General features: G+C 37.3%; 1 protein-coding gene across 8 annotated transcripts in view; it reads left to right on the forward strand.

The window, feature by feature from the left end:
- The window catches only part of neo1a (neogenin 1a), a 450,891-nt gene that overhangs the window by 341,467 nt on the left and 83,641 nt on the right, over positions 1 to 25,783 (forward strand). For 7 of the 8 annotated variants that reach the window (XM_061974884.2, XM_061974877.2, XM_061974882.2 and 4 more), the window contains exons 8-9: positions 16,751 to 16,985; positions 22,296 to 22,450. In XM_061974884.2, the coding sequence (XP_061830868.2) occupies positions 16,751 to 16,985; positions 22,296 to 22,450 (390 nt within the window). The remainder of the gene's footprint in view (positions 1 to 16,750; positions 16,986 to 22,295; positions 22,451 to 25,783) is intronic. The other variant, XM_061974881.2, reaches the window with a different exon arrangement.

Below are 25,783 nucleotides of genomic sequence, written 5' to 3' on the forward strand. Positions count from 1 at the left end.
GGAATCTTACAGGCTTATAAACACACCAAAATAAAAAATAATCACAGGCACCACCGAAGTCTAAACATTTGCCAACTGAGTGATCTAGTTGATCTAGAAGAGGGGTCTCCAACCTTTTTTTTTCTTCTCTGAGAGCTACTTTTACAAAATAGCACTACCGTATTTTTCGGAGTATAAGTCGCTCCGGAGTATAAGTCACACCGGCCGAAAATGCATAATAAAGAAGGGAAAAAAAACATATAAGTCGCACTGGAGTATAAGTCGCATTTTTGGGGGAAATTTATTTGATATTATCCAACACCAAGAATCGACATTTGAAAGGCAGTTTTATATATTTTAGGGGGTTTGAATCCCCTGTCCCTGGTTGCCAATTAAGATTATTTTTATGCCAACCCTGTTGCTTCATACTTGGTGTGCTGCATAGCTTTCCCTGTGCTTCCTGTGCACATCCATGCTGCACTATTTTTACCTTTTGTCTTTTCTAATAAAATAGATTTTACTCGCACTTTACCTGCTGTCTCACCATTTTGGGGTCCAGTTTTCATACTTGGCTGTTCAAGAGATTTAGGAGTGGTACAGAAATTAAAGTGGCCTAGTGGTTAGAGTGTCCGCCCTGAGATCGGTAGGTTGTGAGTTCAAACCCCGAGTCATACCAAAGACTATAAAAATGGGACCTATTACCTCCCTGCTTAGCACTCCGCATCAAGAGTTGGAATTGGGGGTTAAATCACCAAAAATGATTCCCGGGCGCGGCTGCCGCTGCTGCTCACTGCTCCCCTCACCTCCCAGGGGGTGATCAAGGGTGATGGGTCAAATGCAGAGAATACTTTCGCCACACCTAGTGTGTGTGTGACAATCATTGGTACTTTAACTTTAACTTAAAGCACGGATTTCTTAAAAACACACCACCCTTACAATGTGACATTTCCACAATATTGATTGTAGAACAGGAAAACGAGCAATTAAACATACAAAACCCAAAACCAGTGAAGTTGGCATGTTGTGTAATTCGTAAATCCCTTTCAACTTATATTCAATTGAATAGACTGCAAAGACACGATATTTAATATTCGAATTGAGAAACTGAATTTTTTTTTGCAAATAATCATTAACTTTGAATTTAATGGCAGCAACACATTGCAAAAAGGTTGTCACAGGGGCATTTTTACCACTGTGTTACATTGCCTTTCCTTTAAAAAAAAAAAAAACACTCAGTAAACGTTTGGGAACAGAGGAGACCAATTTTTTAAGCTTTTCAGGTGGAATTCTTTCCCATTATGCTTGATGTACAGCTTAAGTTGTTCAACAGTCCGGGGGTCTCCGTTGTGGTATTTTTGGCTTCATAATGCGCCACACATTTTCAATGGGAGACAGGTCTGGACTACAGGCAGGCCAGACTAGTACTCGCACTCTTTTATTATGAAGCCACACTGTTGTAACACGTGGCTTGGCTTTGTCTTGCTGAAATAAGCAGGGGCGTCGATGATAACGTTGCTTGGATGGCAATATATGTTGCTCCAAAACCTGTATGTACCTTTCTGAGGACGACCTAGAGAGAGACAGCTTTTTTGATACATGTTGCAGGTATCAAAGTTTTCCAGTTTGAATGTTAAGTATCTTGTCTTTGCAGTCTATTCAATTGAATATAGGTTGAAAAGGATTTGCAAATCATTGTATTCTGTTTTTATTTACGATTTACACAATGTGCCACCTTCACTGGTTTTGGTGTTTGTACATACGCTATTTACAGTTAGCTAAAAGAAAAATGTAGGATAGGGTCTCGTTAATTTTGACTCAACTCACATTTGTTTGTTTCATTAACTTGTTGATGCCAAAGTATATAGAGTATTCCCAAGTATAACTACTCAGTTGCACGCAGGCAAATAAACAAAGGACTCAGATAAACATGTTACCTTGGCAGTCATAGGAGGAAATTAGTCGCTCCATTGCACTGCTTCCCTGGAAACGTCTGCTGGTATTTGCTTCAAGGTACTAACGCCAATGAAAGCTGAGTAGAAGTGTGTTCCCAGGCATCTCCGGAGATGTGCGGCATCATTGGATGTTTTGATGTGCTTGAAAGACGAGCCCAAGAGGCTTGGCTTTCCTCTCGCAGTCTGCCTGTGGCGTTTACATTGTTTACCATATCTATGCATCTTCATTTACATGCCCTGCGAGGGCCGGCATGATATTGCATGTTTTCGGATGCGCGTGTGAGACTGCATTCTTATAAGCCAAAACACCCACACTGACTCATCGGTGGTCCGTGGACCATGGCTGTGCACATGTGGAGGGATGCTGTGTGTATACATGATTAATTATGAATGCATCATCTACTTTCAATTACAGTCATCACTTTCAAATACAGCCATGTTTTTTTTTCCCCCCTCTGCTCCTCTTCGGTACCTACGGGTTTTTTTTTTTCCAGTCTGTATGGAAATATAATGGCACTCTACACATCCCCCTTTGTTTAGCTTTGTAGGATATTAGTAGTCATGTTGTATGGAAACCATATTACCCTAGAGTATGTTCCTGGCAGTCTAATGTAAATAGACTTGTCTTTGTATTATTTCTCTGGAGTTACGTTGAAAAAGAAGCTGTGAATAACAGGATTTCAGGCAGCTGTTGAAAAATAGACCTTCACGGAAACCAATACAGTCCCTTCCTGCATGTGTTGATTTATCAGCGGGGGTCTCACTTTGTCTGCACCACCGCAGGGGGCTTTCAAAGTAGTTCTGTACTGTGTTGTAAGTGGTACAGTGGAACCCGCTAACCTCGACATCGACATGGCCGAATTCAAAACCAAAACGAACTAAAAAAATGTTGTTTTTTTATTCTTCTGTAGTATTGTGGCGACGGGGGTATTGTATAATGGTTCTGAGTAGAGATCGACCGTTATGTTTTTTCCTGGGCCGATACCGATATCGATTCATAGTAGTCAAGGAGGCCGATATTTGGAGCCAATTTTCATTTGCAGTAACAGGCCTCGAATGTTAACTTTGTAAGGTCAAGGCAAGCGTTGCCTAAAAGGAGGGCTCATATTTTAGGGCACCAAGGCAATTTAGAAGGGAACCAAAGCAAACATTATTTTCTTTCGAGGCAGGGGCTCCAAAGCATGCATGCATACATTATTTATATATATATATATATATATATATATATATATATATATATATATATATATATATATATATATATATATATTAGGGCTGCAACGACTAATCGATTAAAATTGATTATAAATACCGATTAAATTAGTCATCTATTCGTTGGATCTATGCTATGCGCATGAGCATAGGCTATTTTATTTATTTTATTTATTTTATTTATTTTATTTATTTTATTTATTTTATTTATTTTATTTATTTTATTTATTTTTTTATTTTTATTTTTATAAACCTTTATTTATAAACTGCAACATTTTCAAACAGCTAAGAAATAATAATCAAAATAAGTATGGTGCCAGTATGCTGGGTTTTTCTTTCAATAAAATACTGGAAAGGATAGAAATGTAGTTTGTCTCTTTTATCCGATTATTAATCGATTAATCGAAGTAATAATAGACAAATTAATCGATTATCAAATTAGTTGTTAGTTGCAGCCCTAATATATATATATATATATATATATATTTAAAATATATATATATATATATATATATATATATTTATAAACTGTTTTTTAAAATTCATTAATAATATAAACTTGTCAGCTTTTTGCCATTTAATGATGCTTTTATCTCTATTTTTACATTTTAGGTTTTGTACATTTATATGTAGATGCTGTATCGGGACAGATCCATTAAGAGTTTCAGTAGAAATATGTCATATAGGAATTAACTATACACAATAAAACATTAACAAAATGATGTTGAATGAATGTTTTTTGAAGTAATACCTTTGTGGCGTGAAAAAAAACACAAGTAATGTGAAAAACGTTTTGATATTAAAATAAAACAAAGCAGTTTGGCTAATGAAGATGAAGTCTAATAAACCCGTTTTGTTCTTCTCTTGGTTCAGTACAACAGTTTGACCAACAAAAATAAAGGAGTGACACCTCTCACATTGAATACACAATATTCACAGCCTTCGTTCAGTTCGATGAGATGACAAAACATCTTAGCGAGTATTGATGTTATTTGAACACTGATACAGTGTGCAGTTAAATAAAGGAGTGAAGATCCCAGTCAACAAAGTAAAGACTTTAATAAACAAGTTGTGACAACGTTCGCGACACATCACCTGCAACATCAAATAGTTTTAGCCTTCGCTGTATACTCTTAGTGTGGGGACAAGTGCGTCTGGCTCCAATATTGTCCACACCTGTCTCCATCTAAACACAGCAGTGCGTTCTTAAACGCACGCCGGGAAGCGAGGGAAAATGACGTGAAACCAAGCGTTTGGCTCCGTTTACTCCGAGGGGAAATCTTTGGAGCAAAGTCCTTGTAGCTTGTCCGCCATGATTATCAAGCCAAACACCGCTAGTGCGCATGCACCTGACTTCGTGGTGCCTAAAATGCATTAATAAATTATTTCAGAATATTTATGTGCGCCCATAAAATGTGTCCCCAATCATAAGTACGACACGAAATGCACAGATTATCAATTTGTATACTATCACTAATAAGCAGCGTAAGTAGGTAGTGTCCAAACACAGAGGCGTCGCCTCTGTCCTAACATAGCTCCGCCCCCTCTGAAGTCATGTGTCTGGTAGGGGACACAACGAATTGCTCTGGCGACATCCGGTGGACACATTTAGAAACAGCAGTTTCTTTCATTCAAAAATTTCAGCTCATTGTTATACTTAGCAAACTCATCTCGTGGGCCGGAGGAAACCTGTTGGCGGGCCGTGATTTTGACACCCCTGATTTAGATCATCCATCCATCCATTTTCTACCGCTTGTCCCTTTTGGGGCCTATCATATACCGTCTATATCGCACAAGCCTAATTATTGTTAGCGTCATATGAATGACTTCATAGAACTTGGTGACGAGGAAAGCAATACATTTTAGTTAGGCTCATGATAAAGGCGTGCAAGTTTCCTTCAGAGCCACAAAGAACCAAAAAGTTTTGCTTTATTTGTCTTTTAAGGTCTTACTTTAAAAAAAAAAAAATTGCTTTCCTGTTTGTGGTTTACTCGGATGTCCTGACTTGTCTCGCTGTCCCGTCTCGCCAGTTGTTAAAGTGAGCCGTTGGGGGGCGGGGGCGAAAAAAGCCCGTAGTCGTCAGAAGTTGCTCTCAGCTGCCAATAATTTTCCGCAACATTTACCTCAGAACCATTAAAGCAATTACTGGTTTTTGTTGTACCCTCACGCTGAATTGAAACCTCATCATTTTTATCTTTGCACAGAGGGAACTTAATTCTTCCACCTGATTAGTTCCTTGAAGCACAAGCATGCAACCAAGCGGTCTGCCAGTGTGCATGTTTCTCTAAAAACCCGCACGCCGTGCTTTTGACTACATTGTTCGTTCTTTTTGCGCCAAATCAAAGTAAATGACTCCGTAATGGACCATTAGTGTCGTGCTGGAGCTGTTTCCGATGTACTACCCATTACCAAAGACAATTACAAATGACGGATTATCCTGAGGATATTTTTTCTTTTTTTTTTTTCTTTGTGAGAACCTGGCTGCATTTCCTCAGTGGTCCTGGTGCTTGTTTGTGCTCCTGGCAGATACGAATGCCTTCTTTTAGTGGAGTGTTTTAGCCTTATCTGGGCACTCAGACCATTTGATGAACTACTTAAAGTTAAGCGTCAGGGGTCACACCTCCTGGGAGAAACAGCCGAGTGCGCGCAGTTAGAAACACAATTTAAAAGTTGAGAAGAGCTTGATTGTGTCTGGATGCTATCTGGGGCTGTCTTTCTCTTTATTTTACTACAGTATTTTTTTTTTACTATCAGCTATAGACAGGAGGCCCTTGCAGCTCTTACAAAGCCATTACAATATATCTCACCAGAGTTTGGGCAAACAGGTGCCGTCCAAATTTAGGAGAGCCTTTTTCAGCTTACGGCGGCAGCTGTGGAGGAGTGGTGAAGAACGCCACCTTTGACCAAGGGTTTCTTAACCATAGGGCCGATTGTTGGGCCATTAGCGCCCTCTAGACGGCAGCCAAAAATATAAATTTTTCGGGCGCAGCGCTATTCAGTGGTAATACACTTTTCCACCACTTGTGGCAGTAATGACCATATCAAACAAACAGAAGAAGTCTGGAGCTAAAGTAATAGAGAAGTTTATTTAAGCACAAAAAATATGACTAAAATGGTGAAGATGTATTTTCATTTGAACGTTAATTTTGTTCAATTTTGTGTATTCATTTTAGCCATCATAACTGCATGTACATTTATTTGTTATCAGTTATTTGTGGCAGTAATGACAATATCAAACAAACAGAAGAAGTCTGGAGATATAGTCATAGAGACGTTTTTTTTAAGGGCAAAAAATATGACTAAAATTGTGAAGCTGTAGTTTCATTTGAACGTTAATTTTGTTCAATTTTGTGTATTCAGTTTAGCCATCATAACTGCATGTAAATGTATTTGTTATTAGTTATTTGTGGCGGTAATGACAATATCAAACAAACAGAAGAAGTCTGGAGCTAAATTCATAGAGAAGTTTCTTTAAGTGCAAAAAATATCACTAAAATGGTGAAGCTTTATTTTCATTTGAACGTTAATTTTGTTCAATTTTGTGTATTCATTTTAGCCATCATAACTGCATGTACATTTATTTGTTATCAGTTATTTGTGGCAGTAATGACAATATCAAACAAACAGAAGAAGTCTGGAGATATAGTCATAGAGACGTTTTTTTAAGGGCAAAAAATATGACTAAAATTGTGAAGCTGTAGTTTCATTTGAACGTTAATTTTGTTCAATTTTGTGTATTCAGTTTAGCCATCATAACTGCATGTAAATGTATTTGTTATTAGTTATTTGTGGCGGTAATGACAATATCAAACAAACAGAAGAAGTCTGGAGCTAAATTCATAGAGAAGTTTCTTTAAGTGCAAAAAATATCACTAAAATGGTGAAGCTTTATTTTCATTTGAACGTTAATTTTGTTCAATTTTGTGTATTCATTTTAGCCATCATAACTGCATGTACATTTATTTGTTATCAGTTATTTGTGGCAGTAATGACAATATCAAACAAACAGAAGAAGTCTGGAGATATAGTCATAGAGACGTTTTTTTAAGGGCAAAAAATATGACTAAAATTGTGAAGCTGTAGTTTCATTTGAACGTTAATTTTGTGTATTCAGTTTAGCCATCATAACTGCATGTAAATGTATTTGTTATTAGTTATTTGTGGCGGTAATGACAATATCAAACAAACAGAAGAAGTCTGGAGCTAAATTCATAGAGAAGTTTCTTTAAGTGCAAAAAATATCACTAAAATGGTGAAGCTTTATTTTCATTTGAACGTTCATTTTGTTAAATTTTGTGTATTCATTTTAGCCATCATAACTGCATGTACATTTATTTGTTATCAGTTATTTGTGGCAGTAATGACAATATCAAACAAACAGAAGAAGTCTGGAGATAAAGTCATAGAGACGTTTTTTTAAGCGCAAAAAATATGACTAAAATTGTGAAGCTGTAGTTTAATTTCAACGTTAATTTTGTTCAATTTTGTGTATTCATTTTAGCCATAATAACTGCACGTAAATGTATTTTTTATCAGTTATTTGTGGCTGTAATGATAATATCAAACAAACAGAAGAAGTCTGGAGCTAAATTCATAGAGAAGTTTCTTTAAGTGCAAAAAATATCACTAAAATGGTGAAGCTGTATTTTCATTTGAACGTTCATTTTGTTAAATTTTGTGTATTCATTTTAGCCATCATAACTGCATGTACATTTATTTGTTATCAGTAATTTGTGGCAGTAATGACAATATCAAACAAACAGAAGAAGTCTGGAGATAAAGTCATAGAGACGATTTTTTTAAGCGCAAAAAATATGACAAAAATTGTGAAGCTGTAGTTTAATTTCAACATTAATTTTGTTCAATTTTGTGTATTCATTTTAGCCATAATAACTGCACGTAAATGTATTTTTTATCAGTTATTTGTGGCTGTAATGACAATATCAAACAAACAGAAGAAGTATGGAGCTAAAGTCATAGAGAAGTTTCTTTAAGCGCAAAAAAATATGACTAAAATGGTGAAGCTGTATGTTCATTTGAACGTTCATTTTGTTAAATTTTGTGTATTCATTTTAGCCATCATAACTGTATGTACATGTATTTGTTATCAGTTATTTGTGGCAGTTATGACAATATCAAACAAACAGAAGAAGTCTGGAGATAAAGTCATTCAGACGTTTTTTTTCAGCGCAAAAAATATGACTAAAATAGTGAAGCTGTAGTTTAATTTGAACGTTAATTTTGTTCAATTTTGTGTATTCATATTAACCATCACAACTGCATGTACATTTATTTGTTGACTAAAATGACAAAGCTGTATTTTCATTTGAACTTTAATTTTATTGATAGTTCATTTTGTTTTATTCATTTTAGCCATCATAACTGTATGTGAAATATTTTCTAATCAGTTATTTAAGAGTCCCTTCTTATGCAGTATATTTTGGTTAGTACTTATTTTCTTAATCAGCCTGACCTAAGCCTGACTTCATATCATTTGACAATGCTGTAAACTGTAAGTAAGTTAGATATAAGTATTGAATACTATCAAAATAAAGAGTAAGATTACTAATTCCGTGTAGAGTTGTGGAAAAGTTGGACCCCCGAGGTCAAAAAGATTGAGAGCCCCTGCCAGAGGCAACCACAGTTCCGATACCTTTCAGCAAGGCATCTAATTCCCCCAGTTGCTTCCGGTCACTGTTCCACTCTGCAACTAATTAGAATAGAGAATAGGCACTCTATTCCACATACAGTACATTTCTCAGTTGAATATTAAGACAAATGCTGTTCCCTACATGTCTTTTTTTTTCACTACTGTAATATGTATTGGTGGCCCAGATATATTATGCAGATTTGAAGTAACCTTCCTCATTAAGCCTTAATACCGGCTATTCATTACCTCCGGCACAAAGACTAATGGCACAATTAATCAGCTATGAATAGAGTTGGGCGATGGCGGTAGGAGGCTGACATCTCCTTACTGTAACAACCTCAGGCCTGCGTGTACAAGACAGATTGGACAGAGAAACACTGGATACTCTGCTGCATGTCAATTACCTGCAGATGATGTGAGGATGGAAGCTTCATTAGTGCCTCGGTCTATCCCACAAGGCTCTGCTCTGCCTAGGGCTGGGGGATATGATTGAAAACGGTATCAGAATATATATATCGGTCGAAATTGATAAATATTGATATTTTTTATGACCTATCGAATACAAGGACCAAGAGAAAAATTTTATAAATGTAAACATTTTTATTTCAAAAGCAACCTTCCTCTGATTATAATCCCCCGCAGCTACTAATTCAGAAAGAAAAGGAAATGTAAAACAGTCAAACAATGTAAACAAAAGTCTAAAATGACATTGAACATTAACCTCTTAAAATTAAGGTGCAAAAATAAGGAATATGTCAGGAATGCTTTATAATGTGTAACAAAATAGTGCAAAGTGTGAAAATGTAAACATCAAAAAACCTGAGAAGAACTATTTATACTGATTACGAGTGCCTTGGTCTGACTAAGGTCCTTTTGGGGGGAAAAAAAACCCAAAAACTGCCATTCTCTCTCAGTGACTTTTCCTGTTTTATCCACAGTTTCTTTGCAGCTCTCATTTTTAGTTTATTTTCTCACTCCATCCAATCTCAATCCACCGCGAGACAACAAGATGACGCAACCAGACATGATAGTTGAGACTGTTACCTGATTGGCTGTTAGCGTGTCACTCCCACTGATCATTGATCACATCCCGTGTTGCCTGGTTACCACAGAGAAAGTGCCTTAGTTCATCAAACCAACCTTGTTTAGCAACTTCCAGTTTTTCCAGACGAAGAAAATAATATATATACTGTATATATATATATATATATATATATATATATATATATATATATATATATATATATATATATATATATATATGTATATATATATATATATATGTATATATATATATATATATATATATATATATATATATATATATATATATATATATATTAGGGATGTCCGATAATGGCTTTTTGCCGATGTCCGATATTCCGATATTGTCCAACTCTTAATTACCGATACCGATATCAACCGATACCGATATATACAGTCGTGGAATTAACACATTATTATGCCTAATTTGGACAACCAGGTATGGTGAAGATAAGGTCCTTTTTACAAAAATTAATAAAATAAGATAAATAAATTAAACATTTTCTTGAATAAAAAACAATATAAAAACAGTTACATAGAAACTAGTAATTAATGAAAATCAGTAAAATTAACTGTTAAAGGTTAGTACTATTAGTGGACCAGCAGCACGCACAATCATGTGTGCTTACGGACTGTATCCTTTGCAGACTGTATTGATATATATTGATATATAATGTAGGAACCAGAATATTAATAACAGAAAGAAACAACCCTTTTGTGTGAATGAGTGAAATGGGGGAGGGAGGTTTTTTGGGTTGGTGCACTAATTGTAAGCGTATCTTGTGTTTTTTATGTTGATTTAATAAAAATAAAAAAAACACGATACCGATAATAAAAAAAAAACGATACCGATAATTTCCGATATTACATTTTAAAGCATTTATTGGCCGATAATATATATATATATATATATATATATATATATATATATATATATATATATATATATATATATAATGCTTTACTCATTGAAAAACAACCCAAAAATGGTTCATAGTTTTGAAACCCCAGAAATTGAGTTAAAATGATACCCTTATAATCCAAAAAATGGATTGCTCCTCATAAAAATAACCCAGCACTAGCAACTCATAATTTGGGTTATCAAAATAACCCAGCATTTTTTTAGTGTGCACACTGACACACGCAGAAAGATCTAGACCCACACTGACCCTTCTTCGTCACCTGCACAATCAAAAGACAATGTGTTTAACAATGCATTTGACTATAATTTATGATATATGTTCATGACTGTGAAGTTTGTGCTTATACATGGTCCAGTGTGCATACGAGTGTTTACATGCACTTAAGCACGTGTCAGCTAGTCTGAAAGAAAATAGCTGCACATCCTTCTCAAAGCTCTAAGTGAACCTCTGAATTGTGAGCTAAATTAGTGGTTTCGTCCCAATGGTGTTACAGAATAATTTATACACCGGCTAATTCCCGCACATTCGGTCTAGAAACGACACACGCTGACAGTTGTCGTGCTACTTTGTTGTATTTATGCTTTGTCCCCGTCGCTTCCGTGCACACAAATAGCAATGTCATGCACATTGACATTCTTTTCCATATGGTTTAGTCTCGCCCACTTGCCAAGCAAACGGAAAGCGGAGCTCACTGCGTCTTGCCACAGATTGTCAGATTCCTTCCAAAAACCCCCTTGTCAAATTAAATCACTTTCTGCAGCCAGGCTGTGGAATGAGATGGAAAAGTGTTTGGGAAAAAAAAGTCGTCTGGAGGGGAGCATACAGCCTTCAGTGTCAATATTTGTGTGCCGTAATTCACAGAACATGCGGATGGACATCTACAATACATCATAATGTTGTTGTATCACAACAAAATGGACAGCAGTTGTGTAAAATCAGGGATATTCAAGTAAACTGTGTCACATTTGCAGAAAGCTAAGCACCTTGGGGCCTTACTCATCCCTTCACTATTTGTCTTATTTTGTATATTCCGGTAGACATTTGAGTTTGTTCAATTTATTTTGTCAGAGTTGCAAGAGCGCTCTTATCTGCTGCGAATCTGCTGCAAAAATGTCTTCTGAACTGAACTGACGGGCCACCAGTTGAATAGCCTAAATCACAGGTGTCAAACTCAAGGCCCGGGGGCCAGATCTGGGCCGCCACATCATTTTGAATGGCCCAAGGGTCGGGAACCTTTTTGGCTGAGATAGCCATGAAAGCCAAATATGTTCAAAGTATTTCCGTGAGAGCCATATAATATTTTTTAACACTGAATACAACTAAATGCGTGCATTTTTAAGTAAGACCAACATTTTTTGAGTATAATAAATCTCTTATTCTTTTTAATAACATTGTTATTCTGAAGCTACCCAATAATAAATAAAATACTTCTTACCTTTAATGCGACTTCTTGAACAGGTGCGGTAGAAAACGGATGGATGGATTAAAATGCATGAGAATGTTTTATATTTTGAACGTTATTTTTAACACTGTGATTATCAGGGGAATTATTCATTATTTAAAGTAAAGTTAAAGTACCAATGATTGTCACACACACACTAGGTGTGGTGACATTTTTTCCTCTGCATTTAACCCATGACCTTGTTCACCCCCTGGGAGGTGAGAGGAGCAGTGGGCAGCAGCGGTGCCACGCCCGGGAATCATTTTTGTTGATTTAACCCCCAATTCCAACCCTTGATGCTGAGTGTCATGCAATGGGTCCCATTTTTATAGTCTTTGGTATGCCTGGGCCGGGATTTGAGATTGATCTGAGAGCCAGATGCAGTCATCAAAAGAGCCACATCTGGCTCTCGAGCCATAGGTTCCCTACCCCTGGAATGACCCGTGAAAGCTTGGAAATAATATGCATCAATGAAGTACTTTGTCTTTCTTTCTTTTTCTATTTTGACCCAACAAAAGACATGTACTTCATGCAGTTATATATCTTTTAAACTTTATCTATCTAATAATGCAACAGATATTATATTATCATACATTCTAAACATTTTTCGGGTAAAAACATACGTAAATATTAGAGATGTCCGATAATGGCTTTTTTTTTGCCGATATCCGATATTCCGATATTGTCCAACTCTTAATTACCGATTCCGATATCAACCGATACCGATATATACAGTCGTGGAATTGACACATTATTATGCCTAATTTTGTTGTGATGCCCCGCTGGATGCATTAAACAATGTAACAAGGTTTTCCAAAATAAATCAACTCAAATTATGGGGAAAAAAATGGCAACATGGCACTGCCATATTTATTATTGAAGTCACAAAGTGCATTTTTTTTTTAACATCCCTCAAAAAAGCAGCTTGGAATTTGGGACATGCTCTCCCTGAGAGAGCATGGGGAGGTTGAGGTGGGCGGGGTTGTGGGGGGGCGGGGTTGAGGTGGGGGTGTAGGGGGTAGCGGGGGGTGTATATTGTAGCGTCCCGGAAGAGTTAGAATCAGAATCAGAATCAGAATCAGCTTTATTGTCATTACGCAAGGTAACGAGATTGAGGCCATTCCATACAGTGGGATGTGTGCATGCTAGAAAAACAATGTGCAAATATATAAAAATATAAAAAATGTAGAAGTGCAATGAATATGGTGTGAAATGAATATATACATGAAAAAAACAAAAACAAAAACAGGGTGGTTGGTGGAATGGGTTATTGCACCGAAGAGAAGGCAGTTATGAGGGACAATGGGGCAGTCCGTTCAGGATGGTTATGGCCCTGGGGAAGAAGCTGTTCTTTAGCCTGTTTGTTTTGGTTTTAATGCACCTGTAGCGCTTCCCAGAGGGCAGCAGGTGGAACAGGTCAGAGCCAGGGTGGGTGCTGTCCTTGATGATGGCACTGGCTCTGTTGAGGCAGCGGGAGGTGTAGATGTCCGTCAGAGAGGGGAGAGGGCGGCCGATGATCTTCTGAGCCGTCTTTGTTAGTGCTGCAAGGGGTTCTGGGTATTTGTTCTGTTGTGTTTATGTTGTGTTACGGTGCGGATGTTCTCCCGAAATGTGTTTGTCATTCTTGTTTGGTGTGGGTTCACAGTGTGGCGCATATTTGCAACAGTGTTAAAGTTGTTTATACGGCCACCCTCAGTGTGACCTGTATGGCTGTTGACCAAGTATGATTTGCATTCACTTGTGTGTGTGAAAAGCCGTAGATATTATATGATTGGGCCGGCACGCAAAGGCAGTGCCTTTAAGGTTTATTGGTGCTCTTACTTCTCCCTACGTCCGTGTACCACTCCGTACAGCGGCGTTTTAAAAAGTCATAAATTATACTTTTTGAAACCGATACCGATAATTTCCGATATTACATTTAAAAGTATTTATCAGCTGATAATATCGGCAGTCCGATATTATCGGACATCTCTAGTAAATATCTAATTAGCCTTATGATTTCAAAGCAAGTTATCCATTAAATTGTACACTGTAAACATCACAATATTTTTAATTTTACCGTAAGAAAACAACAGTGGTACCATTTTTACATGTATAGTAATACACTGTGAAAACAGCAAATATATTTTTCATGCAAAAAAACAAACAAAAAAAAACTGGCAGCTTAATCACCAGAATTTTACAGTAAAATAGTGTGACCCTTTTACTGTTTTATGGTAAAATTCTGCCATTTTTTGGACCGCAAAATCTACTGGTTTTTTTTCTTTACAATGTCGGTAAAATATAAATTTACTAATCAAATGCATAGGTAACGGTGTGACAATATCATGCGGCTAATCCTTATACATGTACCGTATTTTTCGGACTATAAGTCGCTCCGGAGTATAAGTCGCACCGACCGAAAATGCATAATAAAGAAGGGAAAAAACATAAATAAGTCGCACTGGAGTATAAGTCGCATTTTTGGGGGAAATGTATTTGATAAAACCCAACACCAAGAATAGACATTTGAAAGGCAATTTAAAATAATTAAAGAATAGTGAACAACAGGGTGAGTAAGTGTACGTTATATGACGCATAAATAACCAACTGAGAATGTGCCTGGTATGTTAACGTAACATATTATGGTAAGAGTCATTCAAATAACTATAACATATAGAACATGCTATACGTTTACCAAACAATCTGTCACTCCTAATCGCTAAATCCCATGAAATCTTATACGTCTAGTCTCTTACGTGAATGAGCTAAATAATATTATTTGATATTTTACGGTAATGTGTTAATAATTTCACACATAAGTCGCTCCCGAGTATAAGTCGCACCCCCAGCCAAACTATGAAAAAAATCTGCGTTTTATAGTCCGAAAAATATGGTATGTTTCTTTTAATAATGTTACAAGCGGCCCTCTGAGGGCAGCCAAAACTGCAATGTGGCCCTCAATGAAAACCAGTTTGACACACCTGACCTAAATGGAGAGAGAGAGGACCTAAAATGGAACACCACTTGTATAACTAAATAAGTTGAACAAATGACTGCATCTGAAGTTAAAAAAAAAAGCTACAGCAACACATTCGTCACATAAATCACATTATGAGAAAAGTGTAACTGCCATAAAGGAGGGGACTTGAAGGTGTGCCTTGAGGAACGCCTCGCTAAAATCACAAGTTTGAACCCCAATGTTCTATGTTTAGTAGCAAGATTAAAATGTTAGTGCAAGGATCTGCCGATGTGTTTACAGTGGGCCAAGTTCCTATATACAACAGGAGCACTCTCGTGTTCTCAGGAATTTCTGCAATAATATTTGTCTCCCAAGTTTTGAACTGAACTCAGAAGCCGGTATAATGTCATTAAAAGCATTAGAATATATGTCATTTATTTTAAAAAGTCACAAATGTTTGTATAAATTTAGTATAGCTGTGAAAGTTCAATGAATTCAATTAAGAATGTCTAAAACTACTACAACACCCCATATCAAAAATAGAAAATGGTTTGTCTTGTTCGAACACTTTGCTTGACACAGACGTCCTAACATCATCAAAGTTCACATTTTAAGCATTCGCACAGAGCACCAACATTTTTGGAACAAGGATGAGGTGATAGAAGAAAGGTAAAAATATAGTAAATGTATTTGTGGCAGCGTAGGACAAAGTTTTGTCATTTTTGCATCTCATTGCACATAACTGTGGTGCATTCAAAGACCCTAGATTAAAGTTACAAAAAGAGGCTTCACTAGTTTTTAAAGACGGGGAGATTAAACTCCCAAGAGATCCACTGGTAATGAAATAATCATAATAATAATAATGTATTATTATAATTCATATTATCAACAGATAATAAGATCATCTCTTATTCTACACACTGAAGTAAAGTTGACCGAAATATAATCATATTTAAGTGAAGAATGAAAGGTTATATGATTATTTAAAGTCATATTCTGGCCACATTACTTTGAATTTCATATTGAATTTTTTTTTTTTTTTAAAGCAAAACATTTGGGGGTTTATCTATATATATTTTAGTTATGTCAATCCCATTTTATGAAAGTTAAAAACCTAATTAATTTTACTTTAAAAGCTGGTTTTAACTAAATCCATGCAATAATTAGTTGTTTTACTGCTTGTGAAGGCGACGTTAGGTTTATGGTGGGACGGGGGGCCCTTATGTACGGGGTCCCAGAAAGTAGTTAGTGAATGTACTATGTTGTGTGGTTAGACAGCAGTGTGTACGTACAGTAGATCTGCATGTGTAGTTCCCCCTTGTATTGTGCTTTTTATTTGTCAGCTCTGTGAGTTTAGTACAGCTGTTTTATTTCTGTTTCCTTGTCACGCCAAAAGTCTTTTTTGTTACGTTGTTGTTATTTTGTTTTTTCTTCTGTTTTTGTTTCCTTCCCTCCTTTCGTTTCACCGCCATTTCCATTTCACCTCCTGTCCTGTTCTCCTCTTCTGCACACTATTTCTCCCATCCCCCATGCTGCCACTGATTCCCCTTATCCCCTCACCTCCCCCTCCCCCCCGCCCCTCCTCACCTCCTCTTCCCCCACCCCAAGATGTCGCCCTGCCCCCTCTCCACCCCCCCTCGCTGACTCCTAACACTACTGACCATGTAACGCCAGGCTCCGGAGGTGTGGCCGGTCAAGCAGGGCCCACTCCCTCCGCCCCCCGCGATGTGGTGGCTTCGCTGGTTTCCACCCGCTTCATCAAGCTCACCTGGCGCCCGCCGGCTGAACCGCACGGAGACGAGCTAACCTACTCTGTTTTCTACAGCCAGGAGGGCACCAGCAGGTAACACACAGTCTACATTGTCATTGTGCCAGGAGGGCACCTATACACACCCTCACCTGTGTGAATGCATTGCTGAGTCTCAGTGCACCCTGGAAGTAGCTCATCAAAACAGTTAAAACAGTGCAAGTTTATTAATTAACGCTAATTCCTTTCTTATAAATAGGTCAAGGTTAAATTATATATATATATATATATATATATATATATATATACATACATATATATATATAAATAAATAAATGATAAATGGGTTGTACTTGTATAGCGCTTTTCTACCTTCAAGGTACTCAAAGCGCTTTGACACTACTTCCACATTTACCCATTCACACACACATTCACACACTGATGGAGGGAGCTGCCATGCAAGGCGCTAACCAGCACCCATCAGGAGCAAGGGTGAAGTGTCTTGCTCAGGACACAACGGACATGACGAGGTTGGTACTAGGTGGGGATTGAACCAGGGACCATCGGGCCGCGCACGGCCATATATATATATATATATATATATATATATATATATACATGTGTGTAAAAATGTGTGTGTTTATCCGTTATACAGTGCTCAATACCGGGATAGAGCGGAATATACGTTAGGTCAGGAAAAAACACAGAGGCTATTTCATCCCTACAAGCCTGTTTCGCAGGTTTACCTGCTCTTCAGGGGATCACATCCTGGAAAAATCCCCTGAAGTATATTCAGGGGGTTATTAATTCAGATTCACACTCTGAAAAATCCCCTGAAGAGCAGGTTTGTAGGGATGAAATAGCCTCTGTGTTTTTTCCTGACCTAACGTATACATATATGTATATACATGTGTATATATATATATATATATATATATATATATATATATATATATATATATATATATATATATATATATATAATTATTAATTATATAGATATATAACAATTATAAATATATGTATAATAATATATACAGTATTATATATACTATTTTATATATATGCATATATATACATATATGTATATACATATATATATATATATATATATATATATACATATATATATATATATATATATATATAAATATATATATATATATATTTATATATGTATGTATATATATATATATATATATATATATATATATATATATATCTATGTGTGTGTGTGTGTGTGTGTGTGTGTGTGTGTGTGTGTGTGTGTGTGTGTGTGTGTGTGTGTGTGTATGTTTTACATCTACTACCGCCCTAAAGGGCTGTACAAATTAAAAAAATAAAAATAGAAAAACTTGATAAAAATTAAACAGAAATGGCTATAAATACACAACTAAACAAACCAAACAATACAAAGGTGTTAAAAAAAAGGAAACCATTAGAAATTAAAGGTGACAATTTTGGTTACTCACAATTTAATTTGATTCCAATTCTTTGGGCGACGATTGGATTCAGAATCAATTCTCGATTCAGCACGATTCTGCATTATTTGGTTTATAGAGTATAATAAAGCCTTTTCTCAACAGGTTACAGGTTACAAAAGCTCCTCTTGGCTGCTGATGTACTAAAAAACGTATTTTTTAAAATAGATTTAAAAAAAATATTGTTTAGAAAAATCACAGAATGTTAATCAACCTAATGATAGAAAATGGAGAAACTCCAACCCCAGCTTCACAATACTTATAAATAACACATCAAATAAAATAATAAAATAATATAATGTTACAAAGTAATTGACAATACAAATACAATACTATTTAAATACACTACTACTAAAAAAAAGTAAAACTAAAACGTATAAAAGCAGCAGTATCAATAATGATGACAATAATAGTAATATCAATAATAGTTGTTTATGGTTTTATTACAACAATGTATTCTTGAAAGAAAAAAAAGTTTTTAAATTGATTCTCAAAAATTATAAATCGATTTAGAATCTGAATAAACAACATTTGTCATTTGGATGTAAATCTATTTTTTTAACATCCCTGGTACAAATAAAGTAAAACAAATTAATGAAATTGTATAAAAGCATAAATAAAATGCCGCAAAAGTTCTGTCTTTTTTCACAAATGCAACTTTATTCTCAGAATGTCAAATATGATGATTAATTCAAAAATTGTTTCATTTAAACGCACGTCATTTATTTGCTCAAATCTTGGTAGCAGTATGAAAAAGGTAAGGCACGATTATGTATAGAGCACAATTAAATGATAAATGATAAATGGGTTGTACTTGTATAGCGCTTTTCTACCTTCAAGGTACTCAAAGCGCTTTGACACTACTTCCACATTTACCCATTCACACACACATTCACACACTGATGGAGGGAGCTGCCATGCAAGGCGCTAACCAGCACCCATCAGGAGCAAGGGTGAAGTGTCTTGCTCAGGACACAACGGACATGACGAGGTTGGTACTAGGTGGGGATTGAACCAGGGACCCTCGGGTTGCGCACGGCCACTCTCCCACTGCGCCACGCCGTCCCTATCATATGTAAGGCAATTCAAAGTGTTTAAGAGATGCATGAAATTACAAGAAGCGATTGAAATCATACAGTAAATGGAGATGAAATCCTTGTAAAAATAATCATTAATCAGTTGTTATAAAATCATAAAATAAAACAGTTTCAGTTGTCATATGCACAAAATGATTGTCACGTCGTGTACATTCAGTACTGATACCACCCTATGTGTCGATACCACCGATATTTGGATCGACCGCCCGTCCCTACTACTTAGTTTCCCCTGAGTTACCAAGACATTTGAGACTTGGGTAAAGCCAAATCTTTGTTTCAGCATGATTGTGCCCTAGCACACAAAGCCAGCTCTACGAAGGCATGCTTAGACCAATTTAGGGTGGAACAACTGAGAAGCCTTGATCTCAACCCCGTCCAACACCTTTAGAATGAAGTACAACAGTGACAAATGGTCTTTTGGATAAATGGAGAAACAATACCCAACTGCTACAATTGTGACATTTTTGCTTTCAGTGTACTGCCGTCCCTTGTTTATGGTTGCAAGCCTGACCTTGAGAAACACATTTCCACAAAGTAGAATTATTATTCATGAATCTAATATTTTTGTAGTTGGAGCATAACCTTTTTTTTTACATATTTGGAGCCCTCTAAACATGAAATAACACATAGTCAGTTTTACACTAATTTCACCCAATATAGTAGCCTTGAGTTCTACTGTAGATTACAGTACTCACCCCCAAGCGTTATTGCTATGACCGTCACCCGGCCACTACAACATGGCCATGACGTGGAAATACTTCATCACATCCTGGGTAATTCCTCTAAATTAGAGCTGGGATTTTGATGATATTCCTTTGTAATACCATCAAAAGGTTCAGATAATCTGGAGAAATCAATGCACGTAATATTGAATGCCCGTGACCTTCGATCCCTCAGGCGGTACTGCATCAAAAACCGACATCTGTTTATTTCAGCAAGACAATGCCAAGCCACATTCTGAACGTGTTACAACAGCATGGCTTTGCAGTAAAAAAGTGCGGGTACTAGACTGGCCTGCCTGTAGTCCAGACCTGTCTCCCATTGAAAATGTGTGGCGCATTATGAAGCCTAAAATACCACAACGGGGTCTCCGTTGTGGTATTTTAGGCTTCACTGTTGGACAACTTAAGCTGTACATCAAGCAAGAATGGGAAATAATTCCACCTGAAAAGCTTCAAAAATTGGTCTCCTCAGTTCCCAAACGTTTACTGAGTGTTGTTAAAAGGAAAAGCCATGTAACACAGTGGTAAAAATGCCCCTGTGCCAACTTTTTGGCAATGTGTTGCTGCCATTAAATTGTAAGTTAATGATTATGTGCAAAAAAAAAATTGTTTCTCAGTTCAAACATTAAATATCTTGTCTTTGCAGTCTATTCCAGTGTTTTTCAACCACTGTGCCGCGGCACACTAGTGTGCCGTGAGATACAGTCTGGTGTGCCGTGGGAGATTATCTAGTTTCACCTATTTGGGTTAAAAATATTTTTTGCAAACCAGTAATTATAGTCTGCAAATTATGTGTTTTTGTTGAATGTCAGTGCTGTCGAGAGCTTGGCAGAGTAACTGTGTAATACTCTTCCATATCAGTAGGTGGTAGCCGGTAGCTAATTGCTTTGTAGATGTCGGAAACAGCGGGAGGCAGCGTGCAGGTAAAAAGGTGTCTAATGCTTAAACCAAAAATAAACAAAATGTAAATGCCCTTAAGAAAAGGCAATGAAAGTTAGGGAAGGCTATGCAGAACAAAACTAAAACTGAACTGGCTACAAAGTAAACAAAAACAGAATGCTGGACGACAGCAAAGACTTACTGTGGAGCAAAGATGGCGTCCACAATGTACATCCGAACATGACATGACAATCAACAATGTCCCCACTAAGAAGGATAAAGACAACCGAAATATTCTTGAGTGCTAAAACAAAAGTAGTTGCGGGAAATATCGCTCAAAGGAAGACATGAAACTGCTACAGTAAAACACCAAAAAAAGAGAAAAAGCTACCAAAATAGGAGCGCAAGACAAGAACTAAAACACTACACACAGGAAAACAGCAAGAAACTCAAAATAACTCACGGCGTGATGTGACAGGTGGTGACAGTACACCAACTTTGAGACAAGAGCTATAGTGATGCATGGTTGGTTATGCTTTAAAGTCATATCCAACAATTGCGACAACGACTTTTTACTGTCAACTGAGTTTCATTTTTTAATGATTTCTGCTGGCGGTGTGCCTCCGGATATTTTCAACGCAAAAAATGTGCCTTGGCTCAAAAAAGGTTGAAAAACACTGGTCTATTCAATTGAATATAAGTTGAAAAGGATTTGCAAATCATTGTATTCTGTTTTTATTTACGATTTACACAACGTGCCAACTTCACTGGCTTTGGGTTTTGTAATTTAACACTTAATTTAGGCCAAAAAAAATATGCTTTAAAAATGTTTTTAAATCTGCACTACATCTAGTGATATTTGAACCGCGATGTGGCAAGGGATGACTGTAATGTCAGGTAACGCCTTCATTTCATATACTGTATGTCCAGTTACTCCTTAACTGACAATAAACCACCACATTCAAGAGAAATTTTCAGAGTTGTCGTCTGATTGGTGCCGAACTGCAGTTCATAGTCTGTCACTACTACAAAGCTGCCCTTTAATCTTGTGCCCAACACGCTGATGCCAACGACCATGCAGTTGTCTGATGATAACTTTTAAAGCTCCCACTGTGAATGTGAATGAATGGTTCCTGTTAACTTAGGGGGGGGCCTGCATATTTTCTAGCCCATTGCATGTAGAGATGTAGTGTTAGGCTCATGCCTGTTTATTTGTGTTCACATCAGGGAGCGAGTTGTAAATACAAGCCGACCAGGGGAGATGCAGGTCACCATCCAGAGCCTGATGCCAGACACCAAATATCGCTTCAGGGTTGTGGCCCACAACGTTAATGGCCAGGGAGAAAGCTCTGCAGGGCTAAAGGTGGCCACCCAGGGTGAAGGTGAGGCAAACACATACCTGTACCTACTTGCACACACACACACACATTTCATCTGTGTGCTCAGTAAACAGCTAGTTTGGTGGAAACCTGCTGGCTCACGGAAGAAAACAGGATGCACTCGAAAGAATCACACAAATGTGCAAACAAACCCTCACCAGTGCAAATATTCACTCTTATGCACAAACACTGGCTTCAAACAGGCTGCCACCGCTAAACACACTCACACACAGCACAGACTTTTTAAGGTAGACCACCCAACAGCACACCGGACAATTCCACAATTATTTCCTCAAGAGCTGCCCCTTGTTTACATGAAAGGGGAGAGAGGATTCTAATATACATTTAAAGTACCAGTCGAGTGGGAAAACAAGTTATAATGATAAATGATAAATGGGTTATACTTGTATAGCGCTTTTCTACCTTCAAGGTACTCAAAGCCCTTTGACAGTATTTCCACATTCACCCATATCCACACACATTCACACACTGATGGCGGGAGCTGCCATGTAAGGCGCTAACCAGCAGCCATCAGGAGCAAGGGGTGACGTGTCTTGCCCAAGGACACAACGGACGTGATTAGGATGGTAGAAGGTGGGGATTGAACCCCAGTAACCAGCAACCCTCCGATTGCTGGCACGGCCACTCTACCAACTTCACCACGCCGTCCCTTAAAGTTGACTTTATATACTTAGTTGTGTTTCATTGTATCCATTAAACCATATCCAATTGTGTATGTCTGCAAAGTACCGTATTATCCGGACTATAAGGTGCACTTAAATTCCTTTTTTTTTCTCAAAACTCGACAGTGCGCCTTATAGCCCGGTGCGCCTAATGTAAGGAATACATTTTGGTTGAGCTTACCCACCTCGAAGCTATTTTATGATATGTGTGACCAGTAGATGGCAGTCAAACATAAGAGATAAGTGTAGGCTGCACTATGATGGGTCTCAAGTAAACAACACCAACATTTTATATGTTCCATTAAAAATATAGAACATTACACACGGCGCTCAAAAATCTATCAAAATGTTTTAGTACGACTTTGGTAAGCTATGAAGCCGCACCGCTTGAAGGATTGTCGCCGCATTAAACATACGAGTATTATTATGGTATGTGTATAAGGTAAGACATATCTGGCGTTATGTTTCTCAACATTATGCAAAATCAACCTTTCTTACTTTCTGGTACCTACTGAGCTGTGTTTGGGATCTGCATAAATCCTGAAAAATTGCGTGCGTCCGCGCCGACGTCGTAGTCGATAAGCTTCTTCTTTTTCTCTATCTTCTTGTTATGTGACATTCATCCTCCGCTGTTGCCATTTCTAATATAAAGTAGTGTAAATTTCTTACTTATGTCTGTCAGTAAACTCACCATGAAAGCGCTAAAACATACCGGTGTAGTGAGTTTGCATTATTCACCCAAGGAACTTTAGTTATTAGAGTTCCGTTTTTTCACGGGACACATTTCCGGTGTGGTTGTTTCCGGATGAGGAGATGCTGCTCCGTTATTGATTTAAGTAAAGTCTGAATGTCATTAAAACAGTTAGCTCCATCTTTTGGCACTTCTTCCACACCCGTCCTTGCACGCTACACCGCTACAACAAAGATGACGGGGAAAAGACGCTGTCAAATGTGAGCCACGTAAATAAGACCGGAAGCAAATGTCAGAAAGCGGCTTGAAGATGGTCTGTAAAACATAATCTATGCAACATTTTGACCAAAGAACCACCATTACATGTTATGTAGACCACAAGGAAGTGTTTTACATTTAGAAAAAAATAATAATAATATGACTACTGTAATGCGCCCTATAATCAGGTGCGCCTAATATATGTATAAAAAAAAGATCAAAAATAGACCATTCATCGTCAGTGTGCCTTATGATTCGGTGCGTCCTATGGTCCGGAAAATACAGTATGTGAAAATACCGTCTAAACATCACAAAATGCCACATTCAGTCAGTCATCCACTCCGAATATCTTCAGCAATTTCTGTAGATTCTACGTCACTCTGACCATGTTATCAGATCAGCCACACTGGAAATACGCAAAAATTGGAAAGAGCTATGCTTGGCTTTTTTATGCGTTCGAAATCGTAAATAAACAGCTAACAATTGATTTAACAGATGGAGGGTCCTCTGTTGCGCTCATTATACCTTCTAAAAACATCCAGCAACCACCAACAATGCTCCTTTTACATGTCGTGACCTAAAAATCAACCAAATATGAGTGATATTGTTATTATAAGCGCCAATTCAGATGGCCAATTTTGGCAGCGCATTGATTGCATTGAGCTAGTGCTAGCTTATGCTGCTATAGTTGATACACTATAGCAGGCGGCTGCCTCTGCTTCGTCTAAAACTTGCTAAAAGTAAATTCTAGATTATAATTCATACATCTCTCACCTGGTAGTGGACAAATGTGGCCATGGACCGAGAGGGTGGTCGACTTTGACATCGCCCGAGATGGCAAAAAAGACACAAAGAGCAGCTTGTTTTTAACCCTTCGTGAGGATTGTGATCTAATCATATAAACAGGATTATATGAGCGTCCCTTCAGTCGGCATCCCAGCCAGAGTGGAAATTGTACAGTAAGTGTTTGTTTTATTATGGTTTAATACGGTTAGTTTGTATGTTTAGCACCTAGCAATGCAGTTGATGCTAGTATCACCATAAAGCTGCATCCGTTTAGCAGTCGACTTCTAAAACTTATTGCTCATCTTCTTTGTGTTTGGGCTCAAAAATATAAGGTCCCGGATCATAATTTTTCCCAATGTAATCGTTGTTGGTTCTCACAAAGTCTGCTTGATTAGCATTGTTGTTGATGGGGAAGGGATCTGTGGTTGCTACCTCCACGGCACGCGATCACGTGCCTGGCTTGCTCATTAACTCTCAAAATGGCTCGGGAATCTCTGTGAGATTGATAATATTTTGATCATATCTACAAACGTTTGTATTTAATCACAAACTTTGGAAGTCTTTTGGTATCATAAATCAGACATATATGATAATAGGTTCAATATAGAGGCAACTTGTTTTTCCACTCTACTGGTACTTTTAAACACTTCCTTGTGGTCTAGATCAGTGGTCCCCAACCACCGGTCTGGGGACCGGTACCGGTCCGTGATGCATTTGCTACCAGGCCGCACAGAAACATTAATTGATGTATAAACTACCGCATTTTCTTCTAATTAACTTTCGCCTGTCCCACTAAATACACCAATACGATGATTAATAGATATATATTACAACTCCTTTGTTAGAGTACATGGGACAATGCACATTAATGAGCATACAAAATGTTAATGTACCAGATTGTAGCCAAAGGCACATTTT

The sequence above is a fragment of the Nerophis lumbriciformis genome, linkage group LG15 (assembly GCF_033978685.3).
Source record: "Nerophis lumbriciformis linkage group LG15, RoL_Nlum_v2.1, whole genome shotgun sequence".
NCBI lineage: Eukaryota > Metazoa > Chordata > Actinopteri > Syngnathiformes > Syngnathidae > Nerophis > Nerophis lumbriciformis.